Source organism: Ranitomeya variabilis, chromosome 8 (genome assembly GCF_051348905.1).
Source record: "Ranitomeya variabilis isolate aRanVar5 chromosome 8, aRanVar5.hap1, whole genome shotgun sequence".
NCBI lineage: Eukaryota > Metazoa > Chordata > Amphibia > Anura > Dendrobatidae > Ranitomeya > Ranitomeya variabilis.
In genome coordinates, this window is record NC_135239.1 from 104164265 (window position 1) to 104181456 (window position 17192).

The window sequence follows — 17192 nt, forward strand, 5'->3', positions numbered from 1 at the left end:
GAACTCATCAGACCAAAGCTCAGATTTCAACTGGTCTAATGTCCATTCCTTGTGTTCTTTAGCCCAAACAAGTATCTTCTGCTTGTTGCCTGTCCTTAGCAGTGGTTTCCTAGCAGCTATTTCACCATGAAAACCTGCTGCACAAAGTCTCCTCTTAACAGTTGTTGTAGAGATGTGTCTGCTGCTAGAACTCAGTGTGGCATTGACCTGGTCTCTAATCTGAGCTGCTGTTAACCTGCGATTTCTGAGGCTGGTGACTCGGATAAACTTATCCTCAGAAGCAGAGGTGACTCTTGGTCTTCCTTTCCTGGGGTGGTCCTCATGTGAGCCAGTTTCTTTGTAGCGCTTGATGGTTTTTGCAACTGCACTTGGGGACACTTTCAAAGTTTTCCCAATTTTTCGGACTGACTGACATCCATTTCTTATAGTAATGATGGCCACATATTTTTCTTTACTTAGCTGCTTTTTTCTTGCCATAATACAAGTTCTAACAGTTTATTCAGTAGGACTATCAGCTGTGTATCCACCAGACTTCTGTTCAACACAACTGATGGTCCCAACCCCATTAATAAGGCAAGAAATCCCACTTATTAAACCTGACAAGGCACACCTGTGAAGTGAAAACCATTCCCGGTGACTACCTCTTGAAGTTCATCTAGAGAATGCCAAGAGTGTGCAAAGCAGTCATCAAAGCAAAAGGTGGCTACTTTGAAGAACCTAGAATATAACACATATTTTCAGTTGTTTCACACTTTTTTGTTAAGTATATAATTCCACCTGTGTTAATTCATAGTTTTGATGCCTTCAGTGTGAATGTACAATTTTCATAGTCATGAAAATTCATAAAAATCTTTAAATGAGAAAGTGTGTCCGAACATTTGGTCTGTACTATATATTAGAAAGATCATTACATTTAAAACAGTAGGGACAAAACTGCAAACGAAAACCCAGCAAGGAAACAGTGTCGGGAAAGTATGTATGCTGATTATGTTAGTAAAAAAGAAAAACCTCCCCTGGATAAAGCAACACACGAAACGCGCGTCGGGGTTGAAGTGCTGCTTAAAGGTACAGTGTTATTTGCCGGATTAATATTTATTCCAGGCTTGTTATCCTTTTTTGTTTTTTTTACTAATGCATTGTATATCCCACTTACTTACATCACAAATCACTGATGATACTAATTTGGGCCAAGGTGGTCTTTTTGAAACATCTACTCCTTTCCTTTTTACTCTAGTTACTCATATAAACACTAAAGCTGCATTTATAGCAAGAAAATTTTTGAAAGCATGGACTCTGCTTCTTTTGACCGATGTGATATTTATGCTATAATCGTTCACCCTCTCCCTCTTTTTGGCCTGTTTTTGAGGTGTATTAACATATTGTGGGTTATCTTGTGCAATCAGCATACATACTTACCTGACACTGTTTCCTTGCGGCGTTTTCTTTTGCACTTTTGTCCCCATTGTTTTAAATGTAATGATCTTTTTAATATGCATTAATAAGATTTTGAATTTTTACGGCAGTTAACTTCCTTTTTCTCCTTATTTGATGTGTCTATTTATTGGAAGTGCCAAACTACCTAGGCAATCACATATCTGAGATATTTATATTGCTTTTAGTGATGAGCGAGCACTAAAATGCTCGGGTGCTTGTTGCTCGGGTCGAACAATTTGTAACACTCTGGTGCTTGGACAGAACAACGAGCCCAATGTAAGTCTATGAGAGACCCGAGCCTTTTTAACGCGATCCCCCCGGGGGTCCTTTTAAGGTCTAAAAACGTCTGAAAATGATGGAAAACTGCTCAAATGACACGGGAACATTATGGCAAATGTCTCTGGAAGCATTTCTGACTCCTAGCTCACAGTTTTAACAATGTTGTCAGAGTTTCACGCCATTTTTACAAGTGCACCAAAAAAACAAACAAAACCAAAATGGATTTTGCTGGGAAATATGTTAAGTAACATCCTTTTCCAGGGTAATGACTTGTATATAAGGCAAAATAATTAACCGCAAACAAAAATGTTCCTCCATCACTTGGGCTAATTTCACACACAGCGATTTTGATGCGTTTTTCAACTTTAGCATTGCTTTAAACCAATACAAATGCATTCACTGAGTAATGTCATTGTAACATTTAACAACCCTAGCTGGCCATGTGTTGTGTGACACATAAGCAGATACATCTTTCTTCATTTATGAAGGAGGGACTCTTAAAGTCACAGAGTCTATTTTTGGAGGGGTATCAGGCTGCTTTAATGTTCTTAAAGGGCCATTAAACAGTGGGTCTCCCATACTGTTATTGCCTGTGCAGTGAGAGGCTGGGCTTCCAAAAATTAGGCCGCACCCCAATACCCCTTTCACGAGATGTACAGGCGGGCCTCCTGAAAAAATATTGCATTGAATGAAAGGTCTGGCCTGCCCCAAAGTTACATGCACCCCAATAACCGTTTCAGCAGACATACTTGAGGGCCTCAGGGCAAGATTGTTCCCATTAGAAGAAAGTGTGTCTGTTAGGGCTGGCAGAATGTATCAAATAATATTAAAGAGGTTATAAGGTGCTTTTGCAGACCGGGGTCCACCATGCAGAGATGACACCTGCTGCTTAGTAATGACGGACAGTCTATGGCAATATAACATAAACATAACTTCACCCAGTATGTAGGAGGCGAACCCTGTTGGGTCACAGGGCCGCAATACCGCAGAGTAAATGCTATTGTTTTGGTCATAGGACCCTGCCCCAAGAACACGGGGTTAGAGTCCCTCTAGACCCACTAGCGTTCGGCGCCGCAACTGCGGTGCCAGGGAAAAACTAACTAAAGCTTTGCCACATTATGTGCGTACAGTGCTGCTCTGGCGGACGCCACTAACCACCCTGAACTTGGGCCAGGAAATCGCACTATTTGCGCATGACGCCGCTCTGATGGACGCTGCTGTAGATGCAGTACTGTCGTGCCTTGTGCTGGATGGCACAATCTGGCGTGTTAGCTCCAATCAACCACACTTAGTCAACAATGCTAGGGAAGGGTATCAATCAGGAGCTTTCATCAGATTGCATACACACATCCGCACATACGCTATTTTGCATTTGTACTAGCGCATGGCCAAGCGGCCACACGAACCTTTTATAGCTGCGTCTTTCCAGGAACTTCCCCGTAGTCCAATCAGGACCACTTCAGGACCTGAGCATGTGACCCCCCAACCTCCAATGAGAGGTCGTCCCATGGGCATGCTCAGTTGACAAAAGTCCTGGAAAACAGCAGGGGCATTACAGAGCCCGAAGGTCATCACCAGATACTCGTAGTGGCAGTCCCTGGTGTTAAATACCATCTTCCATTCCTCCTCTTCTCGGATGCCAATCAGGTTGTAAGCATGCCACAGATCAAGTTTAGTAAAAACCCTCTCTCCCCGCAACCTATCAAATAGCTCAGATATCGGGGCAGAGGGTACTTGTTCTTAACGGTGATGGCGTTAAGACCCCTTTAATCTATGCATGGACGGAGTTCTCCATTCTTCTTCTGCACGAAGAAGAACCCCGCCCCTGCAGATGACACTGACTTCCTAATGAATCCTCTTGCCAGATTCTCCTGGATGTACTGAGTCATTGCCTCCATCTCCGGGAGAAATAATTGATAGACCCGACCCCGGGGAGGCTCAGCACCAGGCAAGAGGTCAATAGGGCAGTCATAGGGGCGGTGAGAAGGAAAGGTCTCCGCAGCCTTCTTGGAGAACACATCCGCATAGGGTCAATAGTGTTTGGGGAGAGAGGAAAGATCTGCGGGTACCTCTGTAGTAGCAACCTGAATGCACTCCCTCTGGCATCTACCCTCACAGGATTCACTCCATTCCAGAATTCTCCCTGAGGACCACTCTATATGAAGGGAGTGGTAGCGTAGCCATGGTATCCCTAAAAGGACCTCATCAATTCCCTTGGGAATGACTAACAGGGAGATGATCTCCTGATGGGATGGAGACATGGATAGAGTAATTGGGATGGTCTGATGAGATATCTGTGAGGGCAGTGTCGATCCATTTACCACTCGTACGGTCACTGATTTGGCAAGCATCACCAGAGGAATTGCGTGCCGTTGGGCAAAGGCAGAAGACATAAAGTTGCCCTCTGCCCCGGAATCCACCCAAAGCTCTACCATATGTGTGGATGGGCCAATGGTAATTGTCCCCTTGAAGGACAGTTTGAAGGAAAACGCCGCTGCGTCTAGTGAACCACCTCCTACGTTTTATAGCTGCGTCCTTCTGGGTCCTTCCCCGTGGTCCAATCAGGACTGCTTCAGGAGCTGAGCATGTGACCCCTGACCTCCAATGAGAGGTCATCCCACGGGCATGCTCAGTTGACAAAATGCAGGACTTAGTCCCTGGAGCATCTGCTCGCCGCTGATTAATGCTGGTTATAATAGCTGAACCTGGGATGGGAGCAGTAACCAGACGCTCAGCATCAGCTTGAGCAAGATGCTGGGACCGATGTCTCTGCTGAGCATGAATGGGAGACCGCAGAGGACATGGTTCGAGATTCCCCCTGTGCAGCGGTGGAAACTCGACACCTAACAGTGTCACCCATACTGTTTGCTTATGCATTGAATGCAAGGCCTGGCCTGCACCAATGTTACATGCACCCCAATAAATGTTTCAGCAGACGTACTTTAGGGCCTCAGGACAAAATTGTTCCCATTAGATGAAAGTGTGTCTCCCATACTGTTTGCTTGTGCACTGAATGCAAGGCATGCCCTGCACCAATCTTATATGCTCTCCAATAACTCTTTCAAACCAAGTACTGGATGGCCACTTGAAACAAAAGTTCCACTATTATTTTTTTTTTATTACCATAAATTTTGTCCATGAAGTGAATACAAAGCCTGGCCGTAATTTGCACACACCACAATCCCCCTTACAAGAAACGTGGAGGAGGATTTCATAACAAAAATTTCACATTACAAAGGAGCGTTTCACCTATACTTGGAATGCCCATACACTAAGGGTACTGTCACACAGTGACACTTTGATTGCTACGACGGTACGATCCGTGACGTTCCAGCGATATCCATACGATATCGCAGTGTCTGACACGCTACTGCGATCATGGACCCCGCTGAGAATCGTACGTCGTAGCAGATCGTTTGAAACTTTATTTCGTCGCTGGATCTCCCGCTGTCATCGCTGGATCGTTGTGTGTGACAGCAATCCAGCGATGCGTTCGCTTGTAACCAGGGTAAACATCGGGTTACTAAGCGCAGGGCCGCGCTTAGTAACCCGATGTTTAGCGTGGTTACCAGCGTAAAAGTAAAAAAAACCAAACCGTACATACTCACATTCCGGTGTCCTTCAGGTCCCTTGCCGTCTGCTTCCAGCTCTGACTGACTGCCGGCCGGAAAGTAAGAGCAGATCACAGCGGTGACGTCACCGCTGCACTCTGCTTTCACTTTACGGCGGCACTCAGTCAGAGCGGGAAGCAGACGGCAAGGGACCTGAAGGACACCGGAATGTGAGTATGTACGTTTTTTTTTTTTTACTTTTACGCTGGTAACCAGGGTAAACATCGGGTTACTAAGCGTGGCCCTGCGCTTAGTAACCCGATGTTTACCCTGATTACCCGGGACCTCGGCATCGTTGGTCGCTGGAGAGCCGTCTGTGTGACAGCTCCCCAGCGACACAATGACTTTCCAACGATCACGGCCAGGTCATATCGCTGGTCGTGATCGTTGGAAAGTTGCAGAGTGTGACAGTACCCTTAGTGTAAGGGCTGACAAACATTTCCCCCTGGGGGTCTACTTTTTTTTTTTTTTCATTCTTTACGGCCATCAGAATCACCCTTAGAGTGACTGTTGCATCACGGAATATGCTTACCCTCGTGTTCTAGTGGTGGAGTCTGTAGAGACGTGGAGGATGTCCTCCTATGAATGTTTTCCCAATTTAAAGGAGCAGGTCTCCTATACTTGTAATGCCCATACACTAAGTGTGAGGGCTGATAAACCTTTCCCCCTGGGGGTCTACTTTTTTTTTTTTTATTATTTACGGGCATCATAAACACCCTTGCCAACAATTAGAGTGACTGTTGCATCACGGAATACTTTCACCCTCGTGTTCTAATGGTGGTGTCATGATCCCAGTGCAGGGTTTCACCTGCACGCCAGGGGTTAATGTGTTGATCAGTGCAGGCTCTGACCGACACACCTGGGGCTTATTATTGGCCTCTCTTTGGTTTGGGGTGAGCTTCTTATAGCCATGGGAAGCTCCAATCTCTGTCAGTTATACTTTTGCTTTTGGCTGAGTGTGTTGACCTCTGTTTGCTTGTGCCTTGTGCTTATATTCTAGTTTGCTTGTATGGTTTTGACTCGGTTCTGTTCCCTGGTGTGATTTTGCCTTTTGATTCGGTACTGTGTATCTGCTTCTCTGGTTTTCTGACTCCTGCCTCGTCCCTGACTATTCTTTATTTCTTTGCTCCTTGTGTACTGCGTTGCCGCTCCCGTTTATTGACCTTGGCTTGTCTTGGATTGCGTCTCCCTCTGCCTCATCCTTTTCCTGATGTCCGGTGACTCCCTTTCCCTTCTCCTGTACCTTTGTTCCTGTAATATCCTGCATACTCCTGCTATAGGACTCTAAGCCCCGCCCCCTGTTGTCACGTGACCACAGGTCCTTTCAGTACACTCACCATCAGGCGTTCTGCTCACTCTAGCTCTGCCGTAACGGTGTTTTCTTGCCCAGCTCTCAGGCGCTTTGAGTACAGTAGTCACAGGTTGTCTGAGACTCTGGGTTCTCACTGTCAGGGCAGCAGAAACCGCTCGGGAGTGCCACCTGGCAGTTTTTCCTGATAGTTTGCCCTGATAGGTGGTGTCTGAAGAGACATGGAGGATATCCTCCTATGAATGTTTTCCCAATTTAAAGGAGTGGGTTTCCGATACTTGGAATGCCCATACTCTAAGTTTAAGGGCTGACAAACATTTTCCCATGGGGGTACATTTAAAAAAATTTTTTTTACGGGCCTCATAGACACCCTTGAAAAAAATAGACTGGCTGTAGCATCACAGAACACGTTCACCCTGGTGTTTTAGTGGTGGTGGATGATAAGGATGAGGAGAAGGAGGAGGAGAACACAAAATAGCCAAAATCAGGAAGCCTATACCCATGTGTGGGTGTGAAGAGGTGCATGGGAATACACCTCCCAAAAAGACACTGTATTGAAGGTTATGTTTCACTGTCATTTGGTGGTGTACAGAAGTCTTGCCCAATCCAGCCCTTGTTCATTTTTATAAGAGTTAGCCAGTCTGCATTTTCATTTGACAGGCGAATGCGCTTATCTGTTATAATTCCACTAACGGCACTAAAAACCCACTCTGACAAAACGCTAGCGGCAGGGCAGGCCAGGACCTCCAAAGCATAGAGAGCCAGTTCATGCCATGTGTCCAGCTCGGATACCCAATAATTAAAAGGCACAGAGGAATCACAGAGGACGTTGGTACGGTCAGCAGGCTACTCCCTCACCATCTTCCCAAACATTCCATTCCTTGTGACATTGCCCAGTGCCTCTGAGCCAGGGCCATGGGAGTGTCTGAGAAAACTGTCCCAGAACTTTGCCAGTGTTGCCCTGCCACTGCTGGATTGGAGTTGTGTCTCTCTCGCCTGTACTCCTTGGTTGTCCAACGCACTGTGACGTCTGCCACCAGCGTTTTCAGATGGGAATTGTTTTAATAATTCCGCAACAATGGCCCTCTGGTACTGCACCATTTTAGTACACGTCTGCCTCTGGAAGAAGTGCGTGCCAGACTGGAAACAGTAAAGCCTTCCGTGTCCTCAACAACAGGACAAGTGACCAAGTTGTCCTCCTCCCTGTACTCACGCCATCCATGCTGTTCAGACGGTATGACAGTTGTGCTTGTAGTACCATCTATACACAATGAAAGTGGCTCCTGTTCTTCCTCCTCTTCCTCATTGTCAACCAATCCATGTTGGGATGACATGAGGCTGGGCTGTGTGTAATCACCCTGCATGGTTCCTTGCTCCATGTCCTTGTGCTCCGCCTGCAATGCATCCTCTTTCACTGTGAGCAGAGAGCTTTTCAGAATGCAAAGAAGTGGGATGGTGATGCTAATTATGGCGTCATCGCCGCTCACCATCTTGGTGGACTCCTCAAAGTTTTGCAGGATGGTACAGATGTCTGACATCCATGTCTACTCCTGAGGTCTTATGTGTGGAGTCTGAACTGAATACCTATGTCTTTGTTGATGCTGGTAGTCAACAACTGCCCTCTTCTGCTCACAAATCCTTTCCAACATATGCAGTGTAGAGTTCCAACGCATGGGGACATGACACACCAGTCGGTAAGCCGAAAGATGCAAGTGCTGCTGAAGCACGGCCAGGGCGGCTGAAGCTGTAGCTGACTTTCTAACATGGGCACACAGTCGACGTACTTTCAAAAGCTGATCCGGCAGCTCTGGGTAGGTTTTTAGAGAACGCTGAACCACGAGGCTAAGCACATGGGCCAGGCAAGGCACGTGTGTCATCTCGCCTCACTTCAGAGCCACCACCAGGTTCCAGCCATTGTCACACCCAACCATGCCTGGCTGTAGGTTCAGCAGTGTCAGCCACAGATTTGACTACTCTCTCAGAGCTGTCCACGACTCTTCATCATTGTGCAGTTGGTTACATAAGCAGATTAGCTTCAGCACAGCCTGTTGGCACTTGTCTGAGGCAGTGCTGCAGTGCTTCCAGCTTGTGACTGATGTGCTACTTTCGGAGATGGAGGCTGAAGAGGAGGCAGAAGAGGAGATGCAGGAGCTGTAGACTGTGGGAGCAACCCAGATTGGTGTAGGGCCCGCAATCCTCGGAGTTGGGAGGATGTGCACCATCCCAAGGTCTGACTGGGTCCCGGCTTCCACTGTGTTATCCCAGTGTGCCATCAGTGAGATGTACTCTCCCTGGCCACAAGCACTTGTCCACGTGCCCATGGTTAGGTGGACTTTCCCAGTAACAGCATTGTTAAGGCCACGGCTAATGTTGTGGGACTTGTGCTTGTGTAATGCTGGGACAACACAATGGGAGAAATAGTGGCGGCTGGGGACTGAATACCTTGGGATGGCCGCCGCCATCAGGTTTCATAAAGCTTCCATCTGTACGAGCCTTAAAGGCAACATTTTGAGCGCAAACAGACGAGAAATTTGTGAAGTACTGTGGCCTGTGGGACGTTGGAGGCGTACTTCCGCTTGCGTTCCAATGACTGTGGTATGGACAACTGAAGGCTGCGCTGGGACAAAGACGTGGACATGCTCGATGATGGTGCTAGTTGAGTCTGGGTAATGTATTCACCGAGAAAGGAGACACTATATTTTCAGATAATCAATAACTAATAATAAAACTTAACCTTTAATTAATATCGATAAAATTCAAACAACAATCACGACCTAAAAACATGTATGGCTGCAAACAAAGATACAGGGTGCTCAATCTCCCTAAAGGGCTTACCTATCTGGTCCCTACGTCACAGCAGAGGTTGGCACCCTAATGATCCTTCGCAATGGCGCCCCTGCTCAACGTAGGCTGCCCTATCTGTCCCTAATAGGCCCTATCGTGCAGAAGATAGTACCAACAACATGCAGCAGTCCATACACTACAGACAGCACAACAAAAAAACTTGAGCAAAAAAGATGTAGTATGGTGTACCTATGAGTATATAGTACAGTACATCAATCACTTTCATATATATATGTACACCATACAAAAAGACGGGGATATGTGCTGATCGTGTTTATAACACTTCAAAATTGCACATAAAGTCCGGCCCATTCTGCAACTAGATGACTAATACCCCTACACTGTACCTAAGGATAAACAGCCTATCTGCGGGGGTTGGCGCCCTAGATACCTGCGCAGATGGCGCCCCCGCTCCAGTCGACTGTCCCTAAACAATACCTATACCATATACCAAGGTACAAAGCTAATTAATTAACTCAAAAAAATATCAGATAAAGTGCACAGCAGGGTAAAGTGCAGAAAATAGTGCAATAGTGCAATACAAATACATAAAAAATGCTCAGTAACAACTCTCCAAATGGACTAATTCACATTAGCAGCCCATAAGTATGTTTAGCTCTTCATATTAGCAAGCATGTTCAGCCCATAAGTATGTTTAGCTCGACGCGTTTCCCCATATAGGTTCATCAGGAGACATACTCGTATTATTTTAGGGTCTAAAGAACTTATCTGTATGCTATCAGGGGATGATCTGTAGGAGCAATCCTGCCTCAGGCACAGTGGGGAACAATGTCCATCCAAAATCTGCGGGACTGTATCAGCCTTGCAGTAAGCGCGCTTACCATACTCTTTATATCTCCATGTGGCCATTGACCCACGCTATTCATATATATATGAAAGTGATTGATGTACTGTACTATATACTCATAGGTACACCATACTACATCTTTTTTGCTCAAGTTTTTTTGTTGTGCTGTCTGTAGTGTATGGACTGCTGCATGTTGTTGGTACTATCTTCTGCACGATAGGGCCTATTAGGGACAGATAGGGCAGCCTACGTTGAGCAGGGGCGCCATTGCGAAGGATCATTAGGGTGCCAACCTCTGCTGTGAGGTAGGGACCAGATAGGTAAGCCCTTTAGGGAGATTGAGCACCCTGTATCTTTGTTTGCAGCCATACTTGTTTTTAGGTCGTGATTGTTGTTTGAATTTTATCGATATTAATTAAAGGTTAAGTTTTATTATTAGTTATTGATTATCTGAAAATATAGTGTCTTCTTTCTCGGTGAATAATTTAATATGAGACGCTGGTATCTGATTGTTTCCGGTGATATAGAGTCTGGGTAATGGCAGGTGCAGGGCAGGAGGCATTTTCACATGCACAGTGGACAGGGGATTGTTTTTCACGCACAACAGTGAAAGAAGGAGTGGTATTACCCGCAGACACTGTTTCTGATGCCTGTGGTTCAGCCCACAAAGTCGGGTGCTTTGCTGCCATGTGCCTGATCATGCTGGTGGTGGTCAGGCTGGTAGTTTGCTACCCCTGCTGATGCGGGCATGGCAGGAGGTGCAAATGACCTGTTTGTGGTTATCGGCAGAGTCTTTATAAAACAACCAGACTCAGGAAGACCTTACAGTTGGACTGGCAACTTCCATCATGTTGGTGTTGCGTGGAATGTCTGCGGCCACCACACTGCATCTTCCTGCCTGTTGGGGTGCTACGCCTTCATCCCCCTGTGTGCTGCTGTCCTTGCTCTGCTACCAAAAATGGACCAAGAAAGGATCTCTGGTGAACTAATGACAGTCATGGGCACTTTAGTATCATTGATGTGTGTGAGCAACACAGTCTAACCATCTAGTGTGATCCCAGCTTTGGTAAAAAGACGTCAGAATACACGGTGCAAAGCAGCGTGCAGTGTATGGGGCTGTGTAGACACGGACTAATCAGGATGCCCACGCTGACCTTTGCTACTACTCAAAGGACCTATCACGGGCATGCAAGCATCTTAACTGGGTAATGGAGGAATGAAAGAAGGTAGTCTGGTGTGATAAATCATGCTTTGGCATAATGTGGCGGCCATTAGTCATGAAGAGGGGGGCCTTTTTGGAGTATACATTTGGAGGTAATGACTGCCCCTATATTTGGCTGAGCACTAATTTGTTTTTTTGCTAATTTTAATTATTGTAATAATTATAGGGGATAATTCAGGAGACTCTTTGAGTGGAACAAGACAACAGGACACAGTTTTATAAGTGGTAAAGTTTATATTATCACACGGTGATTCAAACAGGTGCAGAGAGAAACTCAAGTCCACAACACTTGGTGCAAATAAAAAACGCAGCTTAGCAGTCAATAGGAAACTTCAGAGGTAGATGCAAACCAACAGAAAGTCTATGAAGCACAGTTATTCTTGAGGAAACTTGACATGAATAGATCCTTGACTTAGTCCAGACACAGATAGATATGCTATTAGGCAGTTCAGATCATATCTTAGCTCAACCAGGGAGGCCTGGTTAATAGTCTCAGGTTTTGCAGAGCAGAAACAGCTTACATGTCCAGCAAATGCAGATGGAAGTAACACGAGCAGCAGATGAAGGAGGATTACTGAACACTGGTGTATGCAGCAGGAACTCAGAGCAGAGTGGCAGGATCTCCAACACAGGTTCACAGGAGCAGGTGCAGGTGCAAGGCCAGGGAGTAATCAGGAGCTGGATGCAAAGCAGAATAATCTAGCACAGACTGAAGGCTGGGGTGGAGTTTTATAGCAGGAAGACAAGTGCACATGAGACCAAAGACGCCATGTTGGAAAAGGGCAGTAATGCACAAAAGGTAAAAAATGTTTAGAGTCCTGACAATTATATTTATTACTTTCTCTTTTATGCCTATTTTCTCTTTTACTGTTCAGTTTCATTCACAATTTGTTATTGTCTGGATACTTCTTTCTAAAATAGTTTTCACCATGCATTATGGATTTACTTAAAAACCTTCCCTTTAGCCTTTTCCATCCCTACGTTGAACCTAATGGACATGTGTCTTCTTTCTATCATATTACCTGTGTAACTAACTATATGTAACTGTATTTCTATGGATGTACTGTATAAATTACAATTTTCTCCTTTTTGTGTGCTTTGTAGAACCCCCTCCTGTACTTAAATCATCAAGTAACATTACAGTCATCATTGGAGCAGAGGCTACATTATCTTGTGATGTGATTAGTACAGTTCATTACAATTTAACGTGGTGGAGACAAGCCCATGATCTAAGACTGGTCAATGCTCCTGGGATTCAAGTGTTAAGTGACAACTCTCTTAAGATAATGAGTGCAAACATCAGTGATGCTGGAGAATATGTCTGTTCTGCATCTAATGAAGGTGGAACTACTACAGTTACATCATATCTTATTGTACAAGGTACTTGTGTTGTGTTCACACACATACACCCAAACATGAAAAGAACTTACTGCACTTATTGTCATTTTTTAGATTCAAACTCATTACCTGAGTGCTGCAAAGTAACAGTGCCAACACCTGCCACCAAGCTAAATGGGCTGAGCTGCAGTACCAGACACAAACCCCAAACAATCATGGCACTGTTACAGGAAAAAGAACAGACCCTTTTTTTAATCCCAGACAAGCCCATAACAGTATTTATATGAAATCATTCAATTCACAGTCCTCCCATTGTTTTCGTTGTAGATCCACCGAAAGTTATTGTTGATCCCAAAAATGTACCGTTTACCAAAGGATCTGGTATTAAACTAAAATGCTTTGTAACAGGATATCCTGTCCCACAGTTAGTCTGGACTCACAACGACATCTTTGTCAGATTCTCTACAAGGTACGATTGTGGTTTATGAAGGTTGACATTTTTAGAGCCATTTTTAGATATGCAGTAATTGTTTAGACCACATAACAAGTGCTCTGTCTGTCTTTCTATCCATCTATCTACAGTCAAGGCTGAAAGTATTGGGGAGGAACAAACCCATGGATGTTCAGGTTCGTCAGGTTCAACTGAACTTTAGTCAGAAGTTCGGTTTGGGTACCAAAACTCCATGTTTGGCGTTCATCAGGTATGAACCCCGAACTTTACAGTTCGGGTTCATGCATCTCAAGTTGGCACACTTTAAATTGTTCCAGAAAATGAAGTATTTCTCCCATAAAGGTATTGCAACTACACATGTTTTGTTATACACATGTTTATTTCCTTTTGTGGTATCATGAAATCTGAAGCTTACCAAAGGATTTTGTGTCACAATGTAGTGACCGGTGTCAGAAAGCCGGGTCTGCATCTTAGGTCATGGGTCTTCTAGCAGGACAATAACCCCAAACATACTTCAAGAAGCATCACAAAATGGATGGAAAAAAGCACTGGAGAGTTCTGAAGTGGCCAGCAAGGAGTCTGGATCTAATTCCCATTGAACACTTGTGGAGAGATCTTAAAATTGCTGTTGAGAGAAGGCGCCCCTCAAACATGAGAGACCTGGAGTATTTTTTAAAAGAAGAGTGGTCCAAAATTCCAGTTGAGAGGTTAAAGAAGCTTGTTGATGGTTAAAGGAAGAGACTGATTGCTGTTATTTAATCAAATATTAAGTTGAGGGTACCCACAATTTTTTACGTCCCATTCTTGAGGTTTGGTGTGAAATTATGTCCAGTTTGCCTTTTTTTCCTCAGTTTTTTTGTGTTATTCCAATATATGCAAAGGAATGTATAGCAAAACATGTATAATTGGAATAATATTCTGGAAGAAATACTTCATTTTCTGGAACAATTTCACGGGTGCCAACACTTTTGGCCATGACGGTATCGCTCGATCTACCCACATATTTATTGAACCATCAGTATAACTGTCTATCTATCCAGAGGAAAAATAGAAAATGTAGGGTCAATGTGTAAAACAGTACTTACTTTTACAAAGAAAAACACAGGGAAGGGGAGAGGATTATTCAGCTCACCAAGTGTGGAATTGTAGCCTCCATCACGGTATGCGGTGCACGGGCTCCAGCCTGACAGCTGGGCAATAGACAAAAAAAGGGAGGGAGTTCCAGCATCCGCCTTGTATAATAGGGCTAAAACATAACTTTTAATAATACATTTTAAAATGGAAAAATCACAGTGAGAGATTAAATATAAGAGGGAAGAAAGGGAAGCGGGGCGGAATGAAGGAAAATATCAACGCGTTTCGAGCAGACCGCTCTTAGTCCTGAGCAGAACTATTTGGTATTAGTCAATTTGTCTCATACAGTATATTATATTTATCATCTTCACTCTTTTACCATTTGTGTTCATATTTACCCTTACAGAAGCACTCTCTTCTATATATTTTTTCAGTAAATGTGTGTACAGTCATGGTCAAAAGTATTGGTACGCTTGAAACTACTACAGAAAATGAAGTATTTCTCCCAGAAAATGATTGCAATTACACATGTTTTGTTATATGCGTGTATAACTGAGAAAAAAAGGCAAATTGGACATAATTTCACAGAAAACCCCCAAAATGAGCTAAACAAATTTGTTGGCACCTTTTCAAAATTGTGGGTAAACAACTTTGTTTCAAGCATGTGATGCTCTTTCAAACTCACCTGTGGCAAGTAACAGGTGTGGGCAATATAAAAATCACACCTGAAACCAGATAACTCCATCTTTGCATTGTGTGTCTGAGTGTGCAAGACTAAGTAAGGAGAACAGAAAGAGAAGAGAACTGTCTGAGGACCAAAATTGTTGAACAATATTAACAATCTCAAGGTTGCAAGTCCATCTCCAGAGATCTTGATGTTCCTTTGTCTACGGTGCGCAACATAATCAAGAAATTTACAACCCATGGCACTGTAGCTGATCTCTCTGGATGTGGAATGCAGAGAAAAATGTATGAAAAGTTACAATGCATGATACTTCGGATGGTGGATAAGCAGCCCCAATCAAGTTCCAAAGAAACTCTAGCTGTCTTGCAGGCTCAGGGTGCATCCGTGTCAACGCGTACTATCAATCAACATAAGAATGAAATTAAACACTGTGGCAGGAGGACCCGACACAGACACATAAAAAGCTAGCCTGCAGTTCTGGGAAAGCATCTTCTGGACAGATGAGACCAAAATAGTGCTTTTTGATAAAGCACATCATTCTGCTGTTTAACGAAAATGGAATGAGACCTACAAAGAAAAGAACACAATATTTATTCAAATATGGTGAAGGTTCAAAAATGTTTTGGGGTTGTTTAGCTGCTTCTGGCACTATCTACCTTGTCAGTGTGCAAGACATCATGAAATCTGAAAATTACCAAAGGATTTTGGGTCGCAATGTACTACCCCATGTCATAAAGCTTTGGGTTTATGTCCTCGGTCATGGGTCATCCAGCAGAACAATGACCCCAAACATACTTAAAGAACCACACTGAAATGGATGGAAACAAAGTGCTGGAGAGTTCTGAGGTGTGTGAAGAAAAAGAAGGAATCCAGCTCCGGAATTGTAATTGAGAAAACGTATTTCAACATTTTAAATTTAGAAAGCTGCTTACAGATGACCAACAGATTATTGGTAAAGAACAGCCATGAACTGCTGTTCATGGCTGTTCTTTCCAGTAATCTGTTGGTCATCTGTAAGCAGCTTTCTAATTTTAAAATGTTGAATTAAATTTTCTCAATTTTAATTCCGGAGCTGGATTCCTTCTTTTTCTTCATACACAAGTTTTTAGCGTTGGGCAGAGACGCTCTTTCCGTGCTCGGATCTCCCTCGGACCACAAGGAATCTATCTACAAGGGTGAGCTGAAATACCTACTCTTTTAGAGTTCTGAGGTGCCCAGCAAGGAGTCTGGATCTAAATCCCATTGAACACCTGTGGAGAAATCTTAAAATTGCTGTTGGGAGAAGGCACCCTTCAAATATAAGTGATCTAAAGCAGTTTTCAAAAGACAAGTGGTCCAAAATTGCATTTGAGAGGTGTAAGTAGCTTGTTGATATAGGAAGCGATGGATTGCAGTTATTTATTCCAAAGGGTGGCCAAACAAATATTAAGTTGAGGGTGCCATTTTGGGGGGTTTGTGTGAAATTATGTCCTATTAGCCTTTTTCCAATTTTTTTTTTGTGTTATTTCAGTGCAGACAGAGTAAATAAACATGTCTATAGCAACAAAATTGTAATTGCAATAATTTTATGAGAGAAATATTTCATTCTCTGGAACAACTTCAGGGGTGTGTCAACACTTTCGGCCATGACTGTATGTGCATGTAATGAAGTGTGAGTGTATCAATATAATCACCTACTGCTGCTCTCTCCGGTGTGCAGTGCTGTTGTGCTCCGCTTCTCAATGATGTCACCCATCTGCAGACTTTCCAGGTTACACTGCGCTGTGCGTAACTCAGAAGTGGCTTTTACAATTTAAGACTATAGAGTGTCAGAATGATGCTTCACAAGCTTAAATTGTAAATGAGACTTTCTGCTCACCCATAAATTATAGAGTGAGCCGGATACTCTGAAATGCGGTGATGTCACTAAGAAGAGGAGAAGAATGGCGCTGGATACTGGAGAAGACGTAGTTAGGCAAGCACTGTATACTAATATGCTCACACCACAGTACATACACATATACACATTTACTAAAAAATACAAAAAATAGAGATGGGAGTGTTTCTTTAAAAAATTGTCTACTTTATTTTAACAAATGGGTGGAAACATGATTTTGTAGCACTTACTAATATATGTGTTTGACAAATTCTTCTGCTT

At 43.8% G+C, this 17192-nt stretch overlaps 1 protein-coding gene across 1 annotated transcript in view; it reads left to right on the forward strand.

Moving 5' to 3' along the window:
- Positions 1-17192, forward strand: part of HMCN1 (hemicentin 1) — a 768245-nt gene that overhangs the window by 99869 nt on the left and 651184 nt on the right. The window contains exons 11-12 of the mRNA XM_077275842.1: positions 12612-12887; positions 13173-13314. Of these exons, the coding sequence (XP_077131957.1) occupies positions 12612-12887; positions 13173-13314 (418 nt within the window). The remainder of the gene's footprint in view (positions 1-12611; positions 12888-13172; positions 13315-17192) is intronic.